Below are 15,838 nucleotides of genomic sequence, written 5' to 3' on the forward strand. Positions count from 1 at the left end.
TACTATCTTCTGTGGGCATCAGAGTCAGCCGTCTTACAGGGCTTACGGTAAGTATCTCTGCGTGGTTCTCATGTGTGTGTGCCCCAGAGATCGAAGCCCTTTGATAGTGCTGTGATAGCATATTAAAAGTCATCCACGTATCGATGTAGTCTGCACCAGTCTTAAGCCTCAGCATTAGCACTTAAACACATCAAACCGCCACCACCTAGCCTCTGCAGCCTGTCTGTCATGCTGGCTTTGTGGTTAAGCCCTGTCACAGGTGAGCAGCTGTGTGTGTGTGTGTGTACCTGGAGAGGTAGCATTGCATGCTTCATATGCAAACGAGTGTTTCTAGGTTTTTAATGCATGAAAACCAAGTTGTAATTATTAAACATACCTGGGCCTCAGTCCCTTGGTGTATTTGTTCATGTCATGTTCATGCTGATCAAACACTTCATGAAACATTCAGCAAATTGTTTTCAGATTGCATGTGTGATATTTACACAGTTTTTATTCCCATGAAAAGGAGGGGGAGAAAAAAGGATTGATTCCCTTCCCTATATTTTTTTTTATCTTACATCCTTCTCATTGCCATTACCTTTTGCCCATCATGCCTCTGGTCTGTGTGAAGCCTTTGTGTATTGATACTGGGGAACCGTGGGGTGAATTTGTTTGCAGAGTTACTCAGGTGGCTCAGCACTTCCCTTTCACTCGATTCACCTGCAGCGGCAGTCACCCTACCGCTCCTGACAAAGCCTTCAGAAGAACAGCAATCTCACCCTCTGACTCCATCCCAGAAAGTGTCTCTAATCGGCACCCACAACCTCCTCTGCAATAAGCAGGCTATTGATAGAGGGAACTGATTGGCCAGTTGAATTGACATATAGGCGGCTTAATGGTTTTGAGTTCTCCAGGCATGTTACCATGTAAACCTGCTCAGATGCAGGGTCGTATGATGGGTATTGATTTTAAAAATCAGTGCACGGATTGCAATTTCTTTGGGGGCCAATTCCAAATTTTTTTAGGAGTGTGATCAGTGTGATTTCCAGATAAAATGCCTTTTATGTCATGTCTCAAAACATGACTTTTCTTAAAAACATGGCTTTTTTTATTAGTGCCTAAAGTTGCTTTTTATGTGTTATTGATCTTAAAGGTTTATTATTATATTATTGAATTATTACTACTTCTGTACCTTTGAACCATATTGTACTTTCTTATTTCCCAAAATTAATCCTCACACTAGATAATCAAAACTAACAGGCTAACTAAAACCAAACAGCAATCCTAGTTGTCATCTTTGCTGGAACTGTCCAATGTTAAATGTCTGCCTTGGGAGGGAATAGGTCTTAATCTTGGACATTTTGTTGAACTTTTGTGGTTGATTTGTAGTGATTGAATTAAATCATATCATCTTACAATCTGCAACAGGATTGCGGAGTGCTGGAGAAAAATATTGGGTGCTGTAGGCCTGCCAGGCGTGTTTTGACCATGAATGTTGCTAGTTGCCTTTCAAGAAATATCATGTGCTACCTACAGACCTACATTAACTGAGATTGTTAACTGAAATAATTATTTATAGTTAAAAGGTGGTGGGATCATGAGGGTGGAGTTAACCATCTTTTTTACTCAATCCTTCTTGCGCTGTGTTTTGACCACTCTTTGCTATGGCGAGCAGGTTATATAGGCTTTGGCAATATTACAAGCAATATAGTTTTTCTCATAGGATGTCTGTGGCAGCTTGCCAGGCTTGTTGGGGAAGAGGCAATGTGAGACAATATACAACATGAAAACACTCCCTCACCACTGTCCGTAACGACTGAATCCAGTTCCGCATTCCAGCATCCGAAGCCCATTTTTTGGTACAGGACCCAGCATGCTGCAGGCCATGCACACCGTTCACTTACAGCTGTAGCAGATTTAATCACCGATCCACCCAGTGTCCATGCCTTTGGGGGTGATGAGGAAACAGTATGCAAATTCAATCTAGACTAATATAAAGGTTCAAGCTCATAACACAAACCTCTATACCTCTGTGCAGCCCCACTAGCAGAAACCATTATAAACGAATTACATCTTAGACATTTGCATTCAACCTAACATTAGCCAACCTAATGTATACATCTAAAAGATGCATGAAACATAAAGCAGTGTTTGACATTAGATCATGCATTTGTACATACAGGCGTAAAGTACTTAGGTGCAAAACTGTTAATTGTGGTTGATGCAGGTAATCAGTGACATTGGTGCATTTGAACTAAACCTCAATATGCTTCAGACGTACTGCATCGACATCTCACAGGTTCCTCACTTAAGTTAACCAGGCATCGGTTCTTGTGTGTGTGTGTGTGTGTGTAATTACAATGCTCAGCATGTTAACTTGCTCCTCACCTCTGTTAGCAGCAATCATGTTGTTGTACTCTTGACGTCTGGTGGCTTCCAGCCTTAGTTTAGAAATTAAATTGTAGTTGTGGAAGATGAGCGGTGTAATGGGAGAACTCTAATTAGCAAAGTCATTTGTTTGTGCAAAAGGATCCAACAAGTGCTTGTGGGGAAAGTGTATCCTCTAACAAACTCTTTTGGATGATTTCCCTGTTGGCTGGTCGACCGTGTACATTTTATGTATGTGTGAAGGTGCATCGCTTGCCATCTGTTTAGAAGTGTTTGTGGGTGTATGTAAACACCTGATAAATACATTGGTTCGTGGATGTGTTAGCGCTCAGATTTTCTGCACATATGGCAAAATGCACTCTGCCCACCAGAGTCCTACATACCTAAACTGTTGTATATATCCCCGCTATGTCTGTTTGCCATCACAGGCACTTTTCGGGGGTGACTGGACAGCTGTTAGACTAGATTGAATGTCAGAACTCTCCGGCTCTCTTAATGAGTCTCAGATTTCTACAAAGCAGAAAAAGGAACAAAGGCTGGAGTTGCACTGTTGACTGTCTGCTTTACAGCTTGGTGTGGATTGCAGCAATGTGGGAACTCTGAGTGTCTTGTTTCTGCGTCCCATAAGGAAAACAGAGGCACTTCCCATAAATTTAAAATCCCTGCAGATGAAACCTCACCTCTACTTTCAACTCAAGTGCTGGATGAGTGAGATGTAGCGCTGGTTGGCATGTTTGGAGCTCCACTGTAGCTCTTAGATCCATGGTGTTAATGTGTGTGTTTCTGAAACGATATATACAGTGATGTGTTCACTGCTTTTTTTTCTTAGTTCGCCTTTCAATGTGTGTGTATTTTTATGTGCTTCTTTGGTTTCTACTGCTTCTTTTTTTCTGGTTTGAGTGATGTATGCATATAAAAACATATTGTGTGGCCACTACAGGATAGCCAGGAGATCACAAATCTGAAATACATTTGTTCTACTCGTTACTGGACTAAACACAGTATTCACGACTGAACTGAACAGATGAATAATCTGTTTATTATCCCTGGTGCCTGTCTTCAGTCTGACAATGTCAATTGGCATAAAAATCTATTTGAAAATTACCCAAGCAAAGTGTGTATATGGAAACCACTGCCCCATTTCAGAATGCTATCTGAGCAGACTATGTGTACCAGTCTATCTGTCTAAGAATTTAGAATAGAAATAGAACCATATGGTGTGCACACTTCAAGATCAGGTACTATTAACATATAAAACACATCAAGTGACAAAAAGACAAACCAGATGCCACAGTGTAACTCCAGTGAACCAAGGCAAACCAGCTGGAGCACAGCACAAGAACTCTCCAGTAAAGGCGTGCTGCAGCCGTCAAGTTATCTGTGCTGGGAATGAACTCATGCAGTTAATTGATCCTCCAGTTTCCTGGCATTTGAAGTGAAGAAAAGCAATTCCTGCATCAATTACAGTAATTAAGGCATAGCTTTTATTTCATGCTGATCAAACCACACAGTTGCACATACTATTTGTATGTAAATGTGATGGAGCTTTTCACATTTATTTATTGGTGCATTTATTCCAGTGTTATGGTGATGCTGAAATGAACAATGTTGTGCCAACTTCAAGTAATATTTTTATTTATTTATATTTAATAACATAACCTTATAATGTTAGTCATTTGTTTGTGTGATTTATAAAAAAAAAACCATGAGATGTCTATTTTACATTATTGCTAGGATTGCTTTTGTTAAGACTGAAGATTTTATTTCAAATGTTTACCACAGTAAATCATATGTAAATAGTTTTTCATTTATCAGTATGTGTTGAATGTCATTTTTTGTACTTTGTTGGATTGGTGGAAGGATTGTGTTGTGATGATGGTGTTGATGAGGACGAAGGATAATCTTGACTGATGTTTCTTTTGAATACTTTTATTCTGTGCAGCGTATTAGAGTCTCTTGGAAACCCAAAGCGATCCTTGGATTATTTGTGAATTAATTGTAGTCATGAGATTTATCTGTTCCCATCTGAGTGTGAAAGTCAGGCCAGAGTTATATAATGCGTTTAAAACAGTTATACCCAAAAGGAATAGAGCTGCAGGACTAAAAGATGCAGCTGTGCTCATAATTCTGCTCTCCAGTTAGCAATAACACACCGGAGTTATTGCTCAGACAACCATAATAATCTGGACTTGTTTTATATTGAGTCACGGTGAGATACTTCTTTCTAGGGAAAAGTACAAAACACATATTATTATATAAATAATTACTCAAAGTACATGATATGAAACCTGAACATGTAATATATTCAGTATAACATATTTAGAGTTGCATTGTGCCATATATCAATGAATGGTAAATATGGTGTATATATAGGGAGCTAACCTTGAGTGCACCATTTTCTGTTTTAATTTAAGCATCTTGTCTGTGGGACCCCGTTATACAGAATGAGTGTTTGGTATCCAGGCAGGCAGTGACATACTGGGGCTTCACTTCCACCAGGGAAGCAGTTAGATTATAGCCCTGGAAATTACAGAGTTAGGCCCCTGACTAAAGTGTAGAATTTCTCTCAGTGGTAATCACATGGTAATCAGCCAGTGGCATCAAGCTTGAGCCTCTGTCATGCATGAATGCATATGAGTATCCTGTCTTCATTACAAATTGCCCATTTAACTATTATTTACTCAAGCTGTTGCACCCTTGATTTTTATTTTTTTATTTGTTGGTTATTAAAAATGTTGCATGCTGACATCTTTATTAATATTATTTGTTATTATAAAAGCGTATGTACATTTACCTCATGTTCGGTTTAGGTAAATGGGGGGTTTAGGCTTGCTTGTGGTTCACACTGTTATCTCTGCTTATTCTAATGGCTTCTGCACTCTGAAGGGCACAACCAGGTCACTTATGGATCAATGGACTACATCTGCTGTGTTTGTGAGTGTGTGAGAGAGCGCTTAAAGCATTTTCTTCTTACGAAAGTGATGAGCACAGCACCCAGTGCGCACAGTGAAATGTGGTCTCTACATTTAACCCATCCCCTGAGCAGAGGGCAGCCATAAAAGGCACCCGGGGAGCAGTGTGTGGGGACGGTGCTTTGCTCAGTGGCACCTTGGCGGTTCGGGATTCAACCTGACAACCTTCCGTTTATGAGTCTGTTTCCTTACCCTCTAGGCCGCCTCTGCCCCATGCATGATACACTCACACCACTGGGAAGTGAGAAGAGAGGGAAAGGACAAACATCATCTGTCAGCTTTGAAAGGGGGCTATTACCAAAAATTCAGCTCTGCGCAGAGACCAAGGTCTTTGTTAATGTTGGCTTGAGGCTGAATGGTGGGTGGCTCTCTGTGCTGGCAGCAAGGGTCTGACTTTTTTTTTTTTTTTTTTCTTAAGATGACAGGAGAGGAAAGTCAGGCCTGCTATTACCACTAGCCTCCCTAATCCTGCATTTTTCTGCTGCACAGGCCATTTAGCAGTAACTCTGGTCAACTCTGACTTTTTGACCTATTGCCTCTTTGCAAAGCCAATAAGAGTCTTATGTGTACCTACAGTTTCATTTGTGTGACCACGTCTTTCTTGGTCTGTGTTCCAGCTGCCGAACAAGCAACAGGAAGAGTTTGATTGTGACCTCCAGTACCTCACCTACACTACCCAGACCACACTCTCCACTGCATGGACACACAGGTAAGCCTTTTAGTAGTCCTGTATGTAATATGGCTGTGTGTCTTCATCCTTTTATAATGTGTAATTTCAAAATATTTGTTTAACAACTATACACCATTTCAAACAGTGTTTAAGATGTTCAAACATGCACAAGCTTGACATTGTTGGGTAGAAACAATTCTGGCAAGACTACAGTTTTTGTAAATGGGTTTCAATCTGCCTGTCACATCTGTGCCCAGTTGTCTTTCTAATATCGATTGGTCACCTTTATGGTTCTAGAGTTCATCTACCAGAGTGGCATTTCCCAAATGCACCCCTCTGAACTTTATGTTTGATAACTAGTCATAGCTAGTGTTTTCCTAATGTTTCAGATGTGTTTTAGCCTTGTTCCCATTTAAAACCTTTTGCTGAGAAGCTGTGCAGGCAAACATGCCATAGCAACTGCATCAGAAATCAGCAGTGATTCAATTTGCTGTGAGTAGTTAACTTTGCCAATGCTACGTTTCTGCAGTGCACACATTTTCTATATGCTATTCAGTCTACATTCAGCAGAATGATATAGGTAAAATCAACTGTCTGCAACAGCATTGAACCACAGACAGATCAAGTAAATGATGGCCATCAAGGGGTGGGGTGTATTTCACTGCAAATGAACAGTGAGTTTTAAGCTGATGTGATGGACAAAGGACAACTCTTGTAGAGTTTTCCAGTTGGCAATGCTTAATATCTATTAAAAGTGGCCGATGCACGGTGGAAAGGTGTCAGAACATGTAGTTTGGTGTCTATGGGGCTTGGTCACTGCAGGGCATAGCTGCAGTGGCCGCATTAATCACTGACCACCACCAGAAGCACCCACAAGTGGCACACCAGCATCAGATAATACCACAGGACAGATTGATAAGATCTTTCTTTTATGACTGCAACCATTTGCTGTGATGCATCCTTTTGGTGTGTGCACAAACACACACACACTGTAACACTGTGAATCTTTGGGTTTTTAGATGTATTAATTGTCTACAATTCTGTTAGTTAAAGATTTTAAATGTTTTCTATTGATACTCCCTGTCCTCAGAATCCTCAGATATTGCTTCACATTTCATTCTTTATTTCAGTGCTCTCTCTAGCCACACTTCATGTGTGTCTCATAAACATTCAGCACCTCTTATACAGCGTGTAACAACATTTATCCCTGTGTTTTGCAAGTCCTTTATTTTGTACAAGTACTGGTTTCCATGGAGAGAGAGAGGAGGAAAGATAATGACCTGGATTTTCAAATGCCTTTAATAGGAGCAGCATAAGAGCTTTTGGACCAATCAGAGACATGTTCCTGATACCACATACTGAAGGTTTTTTTTTTGTGCATCCTCTAAAGTGTTGAATAAATCAGGACCAGTTAGAGGGAACTGTCTACAAAGAAAATAAACAGTGGCTGTGTGACAAGGCGATTTACATATGAATGTAGTAATGTTCCTGTTATCGGCCAGTTCATTATCATGTAATTTATTGTTTACTATTTTACTTGCTCGAGAATTTCTACATTTTAATAGCATGCATGCACTTATTTAACAAAAGCAAGATAACTCCTCACCCCACCGTGGGTCAGTGGTGGCCTATCGGCTAAGGAAGCACACTCGTAACAGAAATCCCAAACGGCCAAGGTGCCACTGGGGTCCCCTTGATCAAGCTACAGTCCCCACACACCGCTCCCCAGGTGCCTTTCATGACTGTGCACTGCTTACTTCAAGGGTTATGGGTTAAATGCAGAGTACACAATTCACACATTGCTGCGTATCTCAATGGCAAAAACTTTTACATTCAGACCTCATTAATGGGCTGGTGACAATGTGCACTTTGCAGTCACTAGTGCCACTCGAAATAGTGTTGAAGTTGGGCCAACGATGACAAAGGCCATTTGTGATTTAACAAGATAAAAACAAACCCCATCCAGACTCTTTGTTCGTATGCAAAAAAAAAAGGCATCAGGAAATAACCTTCATCTCAGGGACCTCCTAACAGCCATTAGCAACTTGGTAACGATACAACAGACATGAGGTGAAAATAGCATCAGCTCGTAAAACGGCAGTCCATGAGAGACTCATTAAAATGCAGCTCGGCGCTCGGCCTCCCTCTGCGAGGGCATGTTTTTGTGGCTGTGATGGGAGCCGAAGGCAGCATCAGTGTTGCAGCACTATCATTACCATTCTGCGGCAAAGCTTCTCATGTGACAAAACCAAGAGGGCGCACCTTCTGCCTGCACAGCCCTCTGGGGTACAGATCTTCTTTCATATTTAGGGGGCTTATGTCGGAGCTTTTAGACCTCTTTTAATGAACCAGGTTAAAACATATTTCTTTATTTTTTAATGTAAAATGGCATAAAATCCAAGTTTTAAAGCTGTAATTACTGCCTGGTTTTGTACCCCCCCCCCCCCCCCCCCCCCCCCCCCCCTTTTTTTTTTTTTTTTTTAATCCAAAACCTCCATCTGCCATACCCTGTGTCATCTTCAGCGGTTGGTTCTTTTCCGAGACCTTATTCAGGGATTCAATCAGCACCACAGATTAGTGCTGGTGTCCCCTGAAGGCTTTAATGATAATGATATGGAGATTTCTTAATATTCTCATATTCTATGGGTGGAGATTGTGAGTGAGAAATGATTTGGAGATTAAGCCCTTTTATCCAATTTTAATTTCTTTTTGAAGGAGAGCTTCTTTAAAATGTACCACTCGCACACTCCTGTCATCTTTTCTCTCTTCCCTTTCCATCCATTTTGTTTGGGGAGTTACTTTTACAAGATGGCATGGCTCAGACTGGAATTTGCCATGAAAGGAATTGGGGGATTTTGAACAATCTAATAAATGATTGCACTACACAAATAAAGTGTAATTGTGCACCTTAGTTCAGTACAGCCCCTGAACTGATTTGCATCTGACAATCAAACAGTTTGTCATATGCATAATTATGTGCACAAGAACCATATGAAACTGCCAAAGCTTAACAGCCAATCACAGAGCCATTTGTAAATGTGCGTCACAGCCAATTCGCAACATCAATCTTCCTTATCTGCTTCCGTCTTTATTATAAGACCCCCCCACCTGTCGGTCTCACCTGCGAGCCCGTCCCGCTATTTAAATACAGCTGCTTGTACCGATGAATAACAACCACCATCTCTACCCATGCATCACTCCTCCAGAAAGGCTGACTTATTCCTTCCGTTTGCTAATAAGCCCTCAGTGCTCCGGTTCCTCTCTAAATGGGCTCTTTTCCTGACAGATCGCTCTTTCTGCCACGTTCCGTGTCCCTGTCCAGCTGTGCGCAGCTGCATCAAGCTTTGCTTCTAGACAGGAAATTATGCTCTCATTAATATTTAATACTGGGCCCGGGCCAAGGCGCAGATGCATAATTAATGCGCAGGGGCGTGTAACCTCGGCCGGGCTGCGGCTCGCCACACAGAGCAGCCCGGTGCCGCCCGGTGTGACTCGCCTGATTAATGGCTCGTGAATCTCGGCGCCGGCACGCCGGCGGGGTTAACACACCCGGCTACGCGCCGCATCCCTAAACAGTCACGCCCCCTTAAGATAATGTTTCCTAAATGCAAATGCCGATCACAGGCGGCGTTGCCCTGCGTGCGTGTTCTGTGGTCTGGTGAAGCCCACTGTGCGACTCTGAGATATTGTTTTGGGTGGAGAGCCATTTCAGTCATTAGCTTTTAAAGAGTCTCTAAATGTTTTTTTTTTTTTTCCCCGTTACTCCACGCTCTCCAAAAAAGCACCAGGAAAAGGACCCAGTGATCAAAGTGCTGTTTCATCTCCAGCCCGTCCCCTCCGGATTGGACTTTGAATTAAAGTGCTCGATCAAGTGCTCTGTAATCTTAAAAGAGGCGCTTTTATGCGCAGCGAAAAAACTCAATCTGCTAGAGAGAAGTGGAGGCGGGAAGGGACGGCGCGAGCGCGCCATGCTGTGAAGGATGAGGCTCGATTGAACGTCAGAACTGTTCTCTGCCCGACTCCTTCAGGCCCTAATAGAAAGTGACTCTTTCTGACTGGCTGGGGCAGCTGCTTCCTAGCTCTTCTGTGGAAAAATAGGCAAACAATTAGATAGTTCCTGGGGTGGAGGCAATCAAATATGTTTGCAATGCTCCACATCTTGCTTGCATGTGTATATAATATTAATGACAAGAGCATTATTCTTTTTTTGTTTTGGGTCCCACAGCAGTTTTACTTTTCTCTCCCCCCCTTTCCTTTGCTGTATTGCAGGGACCAGCCCTTTGGACAGCCCACGCAATTTTTCCCCCAGCACAGCAGCTCACTTCTCCTTTGTTCCAGCTCGCAGGTGAGTGGGCAGACGTCTCCACTCTCGCCAAGGTTGCTTTTTGCTCTAATGCATGCAGGTCATTACTGAAACGGCTGACCGATGCTGTTGGGCCTCATTCACATCTTCATTAACAGCCGTATCATAGGAGCCCCTTAAAACAATGTCACTGAGGCTTTAACATGGTTACATTTTCTGTAGTCTCCTTTTAGGAAAATTTGTGCAAAGCTTGGAAAAAGCTCACTGGTGAAAGTCCCTCCAAATTGTTTCAGCCTTCAGCTTTCATCCCTTGTCTTGTCAGTAGCTGTGAGTAATGAAATAGCAAATTCAAGGTGAAAAGAACTCGAGTGTTTGAGAAATTAATTCCATGGAAAAAAGACACCTTGTTTTACAGAAAGCAAAGATTAACAATGACCTCGCTCTGCCGGTGCACTTGCAGTTTTCTGCAATCTCAAACATCAGCGCCATCTAGTGGCCTCTTTTGTAAGCGCAGAGTTCTTTCATGGTCAGTGGTGCTAATGAAATTTGTCATTGCATTAACATGAGATTGTACGTTGCTTTTTATTTTTTAACTAAAATTGCCCAAGAAAAAATGTTTCGTAGAACCATTTAGAAATACAATAAATCTGTGCCACTCCCCTACACCATTCAGCAAACTCTTTTATTCAAAGCAATACATACACACACATACGGCTGACACTAACACGACTGTTTCTTTCACGCAGTCACGGGCACAGGGCAGACAGGTAACGGTTCACCTTCCTTTTATTGCACTTGCTGTTTCCACTTTGCATCCCCTCTGAAATGCCTTGAGCTGGTCAGCATTTTCACTGGACAAATGTGTGTGTTTTATGTTATTGCCTGCTTGTGTGCATCTGTCTACTGGCATGCAAGTCAGTGGGTTATTGCGTGTGTTTCCTTTTGCTCCCTCATCAAGCAGGGACAGTTGTGTGGTCCATTGTTGTGAAGAGCCTGATTAATGTCTTATAAATGACACGTTGTGTTTTTGTGTTGTGAATGTGAGATGTTAGGCCACATGTTTTCCTTTTTAATAATGCTACCTTTACTTTTAATGTCTTCTGTCTAACTCCAGGACTGATGGCCGCCGATGGTCCCTGGCCTCTCTACCCTCATCAGGGTATGGCACAAACACACCCAGCTCCACTGTCTCGGTAAGTGTATCCAACCTTTGTTTATGGCTCCAGCATCATGAATCATACATCGTATTCCACCTCTATTTGGCACCGCAGCCCCCTGGCAAATGGCAAAATCTTGTGAAATGCATTACTCCTTCAGACCTTATTTCATGCATTATGTGCCATAATTTGAGAGGAGATGGCTTCAAAGTCCTCTGGCTACAAAGATTTCTGGCTAATTTGCATTTCCCTTGAAAATTATTGTGCTGTAATGTCATCAGAGCGTTTCTGAGTAATCTATATTCTTTTTGAACATCTACCTCAATTCAGTGTCTGGTGGAACCCCTTAATGGTCTTTCAACTTATTATCCAAAACTTTAGATTTAGTATTTTCTGAAACTCAAAATTAGATTGCAATCCTGATTTATGCGCCTATGTGGATCAGTGAATTGAATTGGTTGTGGTTGTAGTGGTTTAACCTAGTTAATTTGGTTTTATTCCCTTCATCTTCAGGGCAGCTCTCGGTTCTTTATTGCCAAATGATTGACAGCCGCCGCAGCCACTGCCGTGTCTTCTGTCCTTGTAATCCCTCCCTCTCTGCTTCTCACAGTCATCATGTTCATCCCAGGAGAAGCTGCACCAGCTGCCATTCCAGCCCACACCTGATGAGCTGCACTTCCTCATCAAGCACTTCAGCACCGAGAGCATCACAGATGAGGACGGCCGCCACTCACCCGCCATGCGTCCCCGTTCCCGCAGCCTCAGGTCAGGCACATGCTACCAGAGGACACAAACTTTGGCATGTGACAATAAGATTTAAAATGTTATAAAACATCTAGTCATACATGGTGAAATCATTACAGAAAAAAAACAACAACTAACTCTCACTGCATCTGGTGAACGCAGGGTAGAGCATCAGAAAATAAGATGAAGTAATACAATACATGCAGATATTGCTTTCATTTATAAACCCAAGGGCATGAAGGTGATATTTTTCAAAAGAATTTACCCAACCCCGAAAAGCCTTAGCACACTGCACTGTGACATCAACAATGTTCTATGTATAACAATACAATTTTGCAAAATCTGAAGGACTTAATAATTATTACTACATGAATTATTATTATTATTATTTTCTTTTCTCTATTTTTGCGATACATCACAAGAGTTGATCTTTGTCTTATATCCTAGTAAAAAGCACCTGCTGATAAACCCCCTGTCAGTATCCTTGATGGCTCTGACTGAGGGAAAGGTCAGGACTTCATCAGCAACTCTGCACTGGCACAGTCTGAGTGACACTGAACTCTTCAGCTTGGCACCGGTCATGTTTCACCCTCTCCCCGCCCTTCATGCTGACAAACTCTCTTCACTCTCCATTTCTCATCTTTCTTCTTGTCCCCTTGTCCCCCTGTATACCTGACTACATCGCCATCTTCACTTCTGAAAGCAGTGTGAAGCCTCAGATAATGAGTGAATGGCCCCAGCCCTGGCCCCACTGCCTTAAATCTGCCCGGTTCCCTCCGGCTACGGCCGCGGTGCACCTTCCATCCTGACATAATTCAACCCGGCCTTGTAGACCCTGCATCCCCCCTCTCTCATCCATTCTCTCCCTGCGAGCTGGGCAGTGTTGATATGAAAGACACGGTGAGGGACGTTTCATGTTGTCAAGAAGGACACAGCTAGCTCTCTTCTTCTGTCTAGCAGCGCTCACAGGGGGTCCGCAGATATGGGACTCAAAAATATAAATATTAGATGAGTAAGGTGCGAGAGTCATTTTTTTTTTGTACCGATTGCTCGCCGCTGTAGATTGCAGGGATTATCAATCTTCTCTGGTGAAGAGGGTCTGAAATAAGAGGGAGGCAGGACGGACAGGAGGGGAGCTCACTCGAAGGCACAGCAGCTAATTAAACGTGTGGAAATGGAGCAATCATATGCTAATTTAATGGTTGCTGTTAGCCAGCTAGCGGAGAGGGTCTCTTCATCACTGGTTTTAGCTCATCCCTGCATCATCTTAAATGAGCTCAGTGCCAAATGGACACCATACATCACCGCTGTCAGAGTGAACAAATCCACCAGCCGCTAAGCGCTGCATTCTAATTAAACCATTCAGCAACGTGCATAACTGGGATGTGTACAGTAATTTATGCCACAAGGTATATAGGATGAAGAGACATTGGTGGAGCCTTCTCATCAAAACAAGTCTTTCGCCGCCCCCCTCTTTATTTTTCTTCTCAGATGTCTCTTATTTGGCCTCTATCCTGCTGTGTAGACGCCATTAGTCCAGGCTCTTCTTTGTTCATTCGAACCTCGTCAGCCTGTGGTCTTCGGCTGCTGCCAATCTTTTCTTCTGTATCCTGCACTTACCATGTTTTTTTTATACTGTGTGTGTGTGTGTGTGTCCATGCAGGCACCGTTTCTCAGGCCCAGGCCATTCTTTTCGTCATGGCCAATTAACCTTATGATTTCCCTGGTTGCCACTCCTACATAACAGTATGACTTTGAGTGAGTGAATGTGTGTGTGATGTAAGTCCTCTGTAAATTACAGACACTCTTTGCTCATTACAGTTATTTTTCTTCTGAAATGTCATGGGCGTGTGGTTTGTTCTTTCTTGTTGCTTCAACAAAGCAATACCCTGGAACATCAATTTTCATTTTTTATTTTAAATAACATGCTTCTGCTGACACTGAATCGAACACTTTACTGTGGATGTTTTACTCTGCACATGTCTGACAATGCTATTTTACTATTATATATTTGTATTATTCATATTAGTAAAAATTGCTTTATTTGCCCTGCTTTTTCCACGTTTCCATATGTCCGCCATGTTTTACCAGGGCACCACTGACCTAATTAAATATTAGCCATAATTCACAAAATGTATCATGCTGTACACAAATGATTGGACTCGCTGTCATCTTTTAATAATTACACTTTGCTTATTCCCTGAGAATCCACTTAGTTTTATTTACACAGACACTATGCTGGGCTAAACTCCTCTGGGAGCTCATAAAAAAGCTCACACATTCAACAACCTCTTTGTCTTGTAACATCAGCGACTGAGAGTTGTTTGTCTCTGTTGCTCACCATTAGCACAGAAAGCACAGATTTCCTTTAATGTTGTTTAGCCACAGTGTGTAATGAAGCTCTTTCAAGGTCATATTTCAAAAAATGAACGTTTCTGAGCTGCAGGGTCATTTTTTCATTACCACTCTGAAAAAAATAATTAAGTTTCCTCATTATCATTTGCTAGAATTTCTTATGTTATCACTTTGCAGGAATCTTAGCCCCAGTTAATTCTTGCAGGCTGCAAAGAACATAATTTAATAAAGTTGGAAATTGCTCAAAGATATTCTCCCACAACCCCAGCCTTCACATTTACTCACGCACACACGTACACAGAGCTCAAAAAACAAGCCTTGAAGCAGCAGCCTCTGGCAATAAATCAATCTCTGTCAGCGTTAACCTTTCCTGTTGTGCTCGGGGTTTGATATTAATTTTTGATATTTCCAATAGTGAAGGAGATGGGTGAGCACCGCACAACTCTTATTTGTTGTGTGATGGTGGTGACTGGCACACCAGTCGGCTGCCTATGACCGTGTGGCGCAATGATAAACCGTCCCTGTGAGGCTGACCTAATGTGCCACGGTGGCCGCGTTCCTTTTCAATTATTGGGGATAATTGGAAAAACGGAGCTGTCGATGGATGACTTAAAGCATTACCTCATCCTCACGGCCACATGACTAGTGCCACATTGCTCAACGGGTGTGAGTCATAGGGGGCACAGCTGTACCGCTGATCCGTGATTGCCCCCCGCAATTACAACCTTAACAAACACACACACACACACACACACACACAACCAAGCAGAATGCCATCAGGTCACATTTGTCATGGAACCTTTAGATTTTTATGTATGTTTGACGGTTCAGACAAGACTTTCTCTGCTGCCGTGTCCACTTTGGGTTTTTTCCTGTTACCTGTGTCTCTGGTGTGGACTGGCCGCTGAGGTCATACCCTGAAGGACACACAGAGACAGCAATGACCTTTCCCTTCTCATCAGAAAGCAAGGAAAAGCGAAATGAGCTCTTCACAAACCTTTGAGCCGCACAGCCAGAAGTATAATGGGAAATTTTGTGTGTGTGTGTGTGTGTGTTTGTGACTAGCCTCATGACCAGCATTCTGTTTGAATGCAGAATGATGAAACCGAGTGGACTCTATTAGGCTCCTGGGAGCTTACACTTGTCTCAGGTCCCCCTGGGGGCATAACCTATCCGTATCCTTTACCTTTCTTATCATCTTCTCATACACCCCTGTTTTCTCATCCCCTCTAGCCTTGATGTGCTCATCTGTGTTTTGCACTCTCTCTCC

General features: G+C 42.4%; 1 protein-coding gene across 10 annotated transcripts in view; it reads left to right on the forward strand.

Moving 5' to 3' along the window:
• mast2 (microtubule associated serine/threonine kinase 2) overlaps positions 1–15,838 on the forward strand; it is a 96,619-nt gene that overhangs the window by 67,130 nt on the left and 13,651 nt on the right. For 6 of the 10 annotated variants that reach the window (XM_029001852.1, XM_029001853.1, XM_029001858.1 and 3 more), the window contains 5 exons: positions 5,957–6,048; positions 10,279–10,354; positions 11,059–11,079; positions 11,427–11,505; positions 12,080–12,234. In XM_029001852.1, the coding sequence (XP_028857685.1) occupies positions 5,957–6,048; positions 10,279–10,354; positions 11,059–11,079; positions 11,427–11,505; positions 12,080–12,234 (423 nt within the window). The remainder of the gene's footprint in view (positions 1–5,956; positions 6,049–10,278; positions 10,355–11,058; positions 11,080–11,426; positions 11,506–12,079; positions 12,235–15,838) is intronic. The other 4 variants (XM_029001854.1, XM_029001855.1, XM_029001859.1 and 1 more) reach the window with 1 other exon arrangement.

The sequence above is a fragment of the Denticeps clupeoides genome, chromosome 13, assembly GCF_900700375.1.
Source record: "Denticeps clupeoides chromosome 13, fDenClu1.1, whole genome shotgun sequence".
NCBI classification, from domain to species: domain Eukaryota; kingdom Metazoa; phylum Chordata; class Actinopteri; order Clupeiformes; family Denticipitidae; genus Denticeps; species Denticeps clupeoides.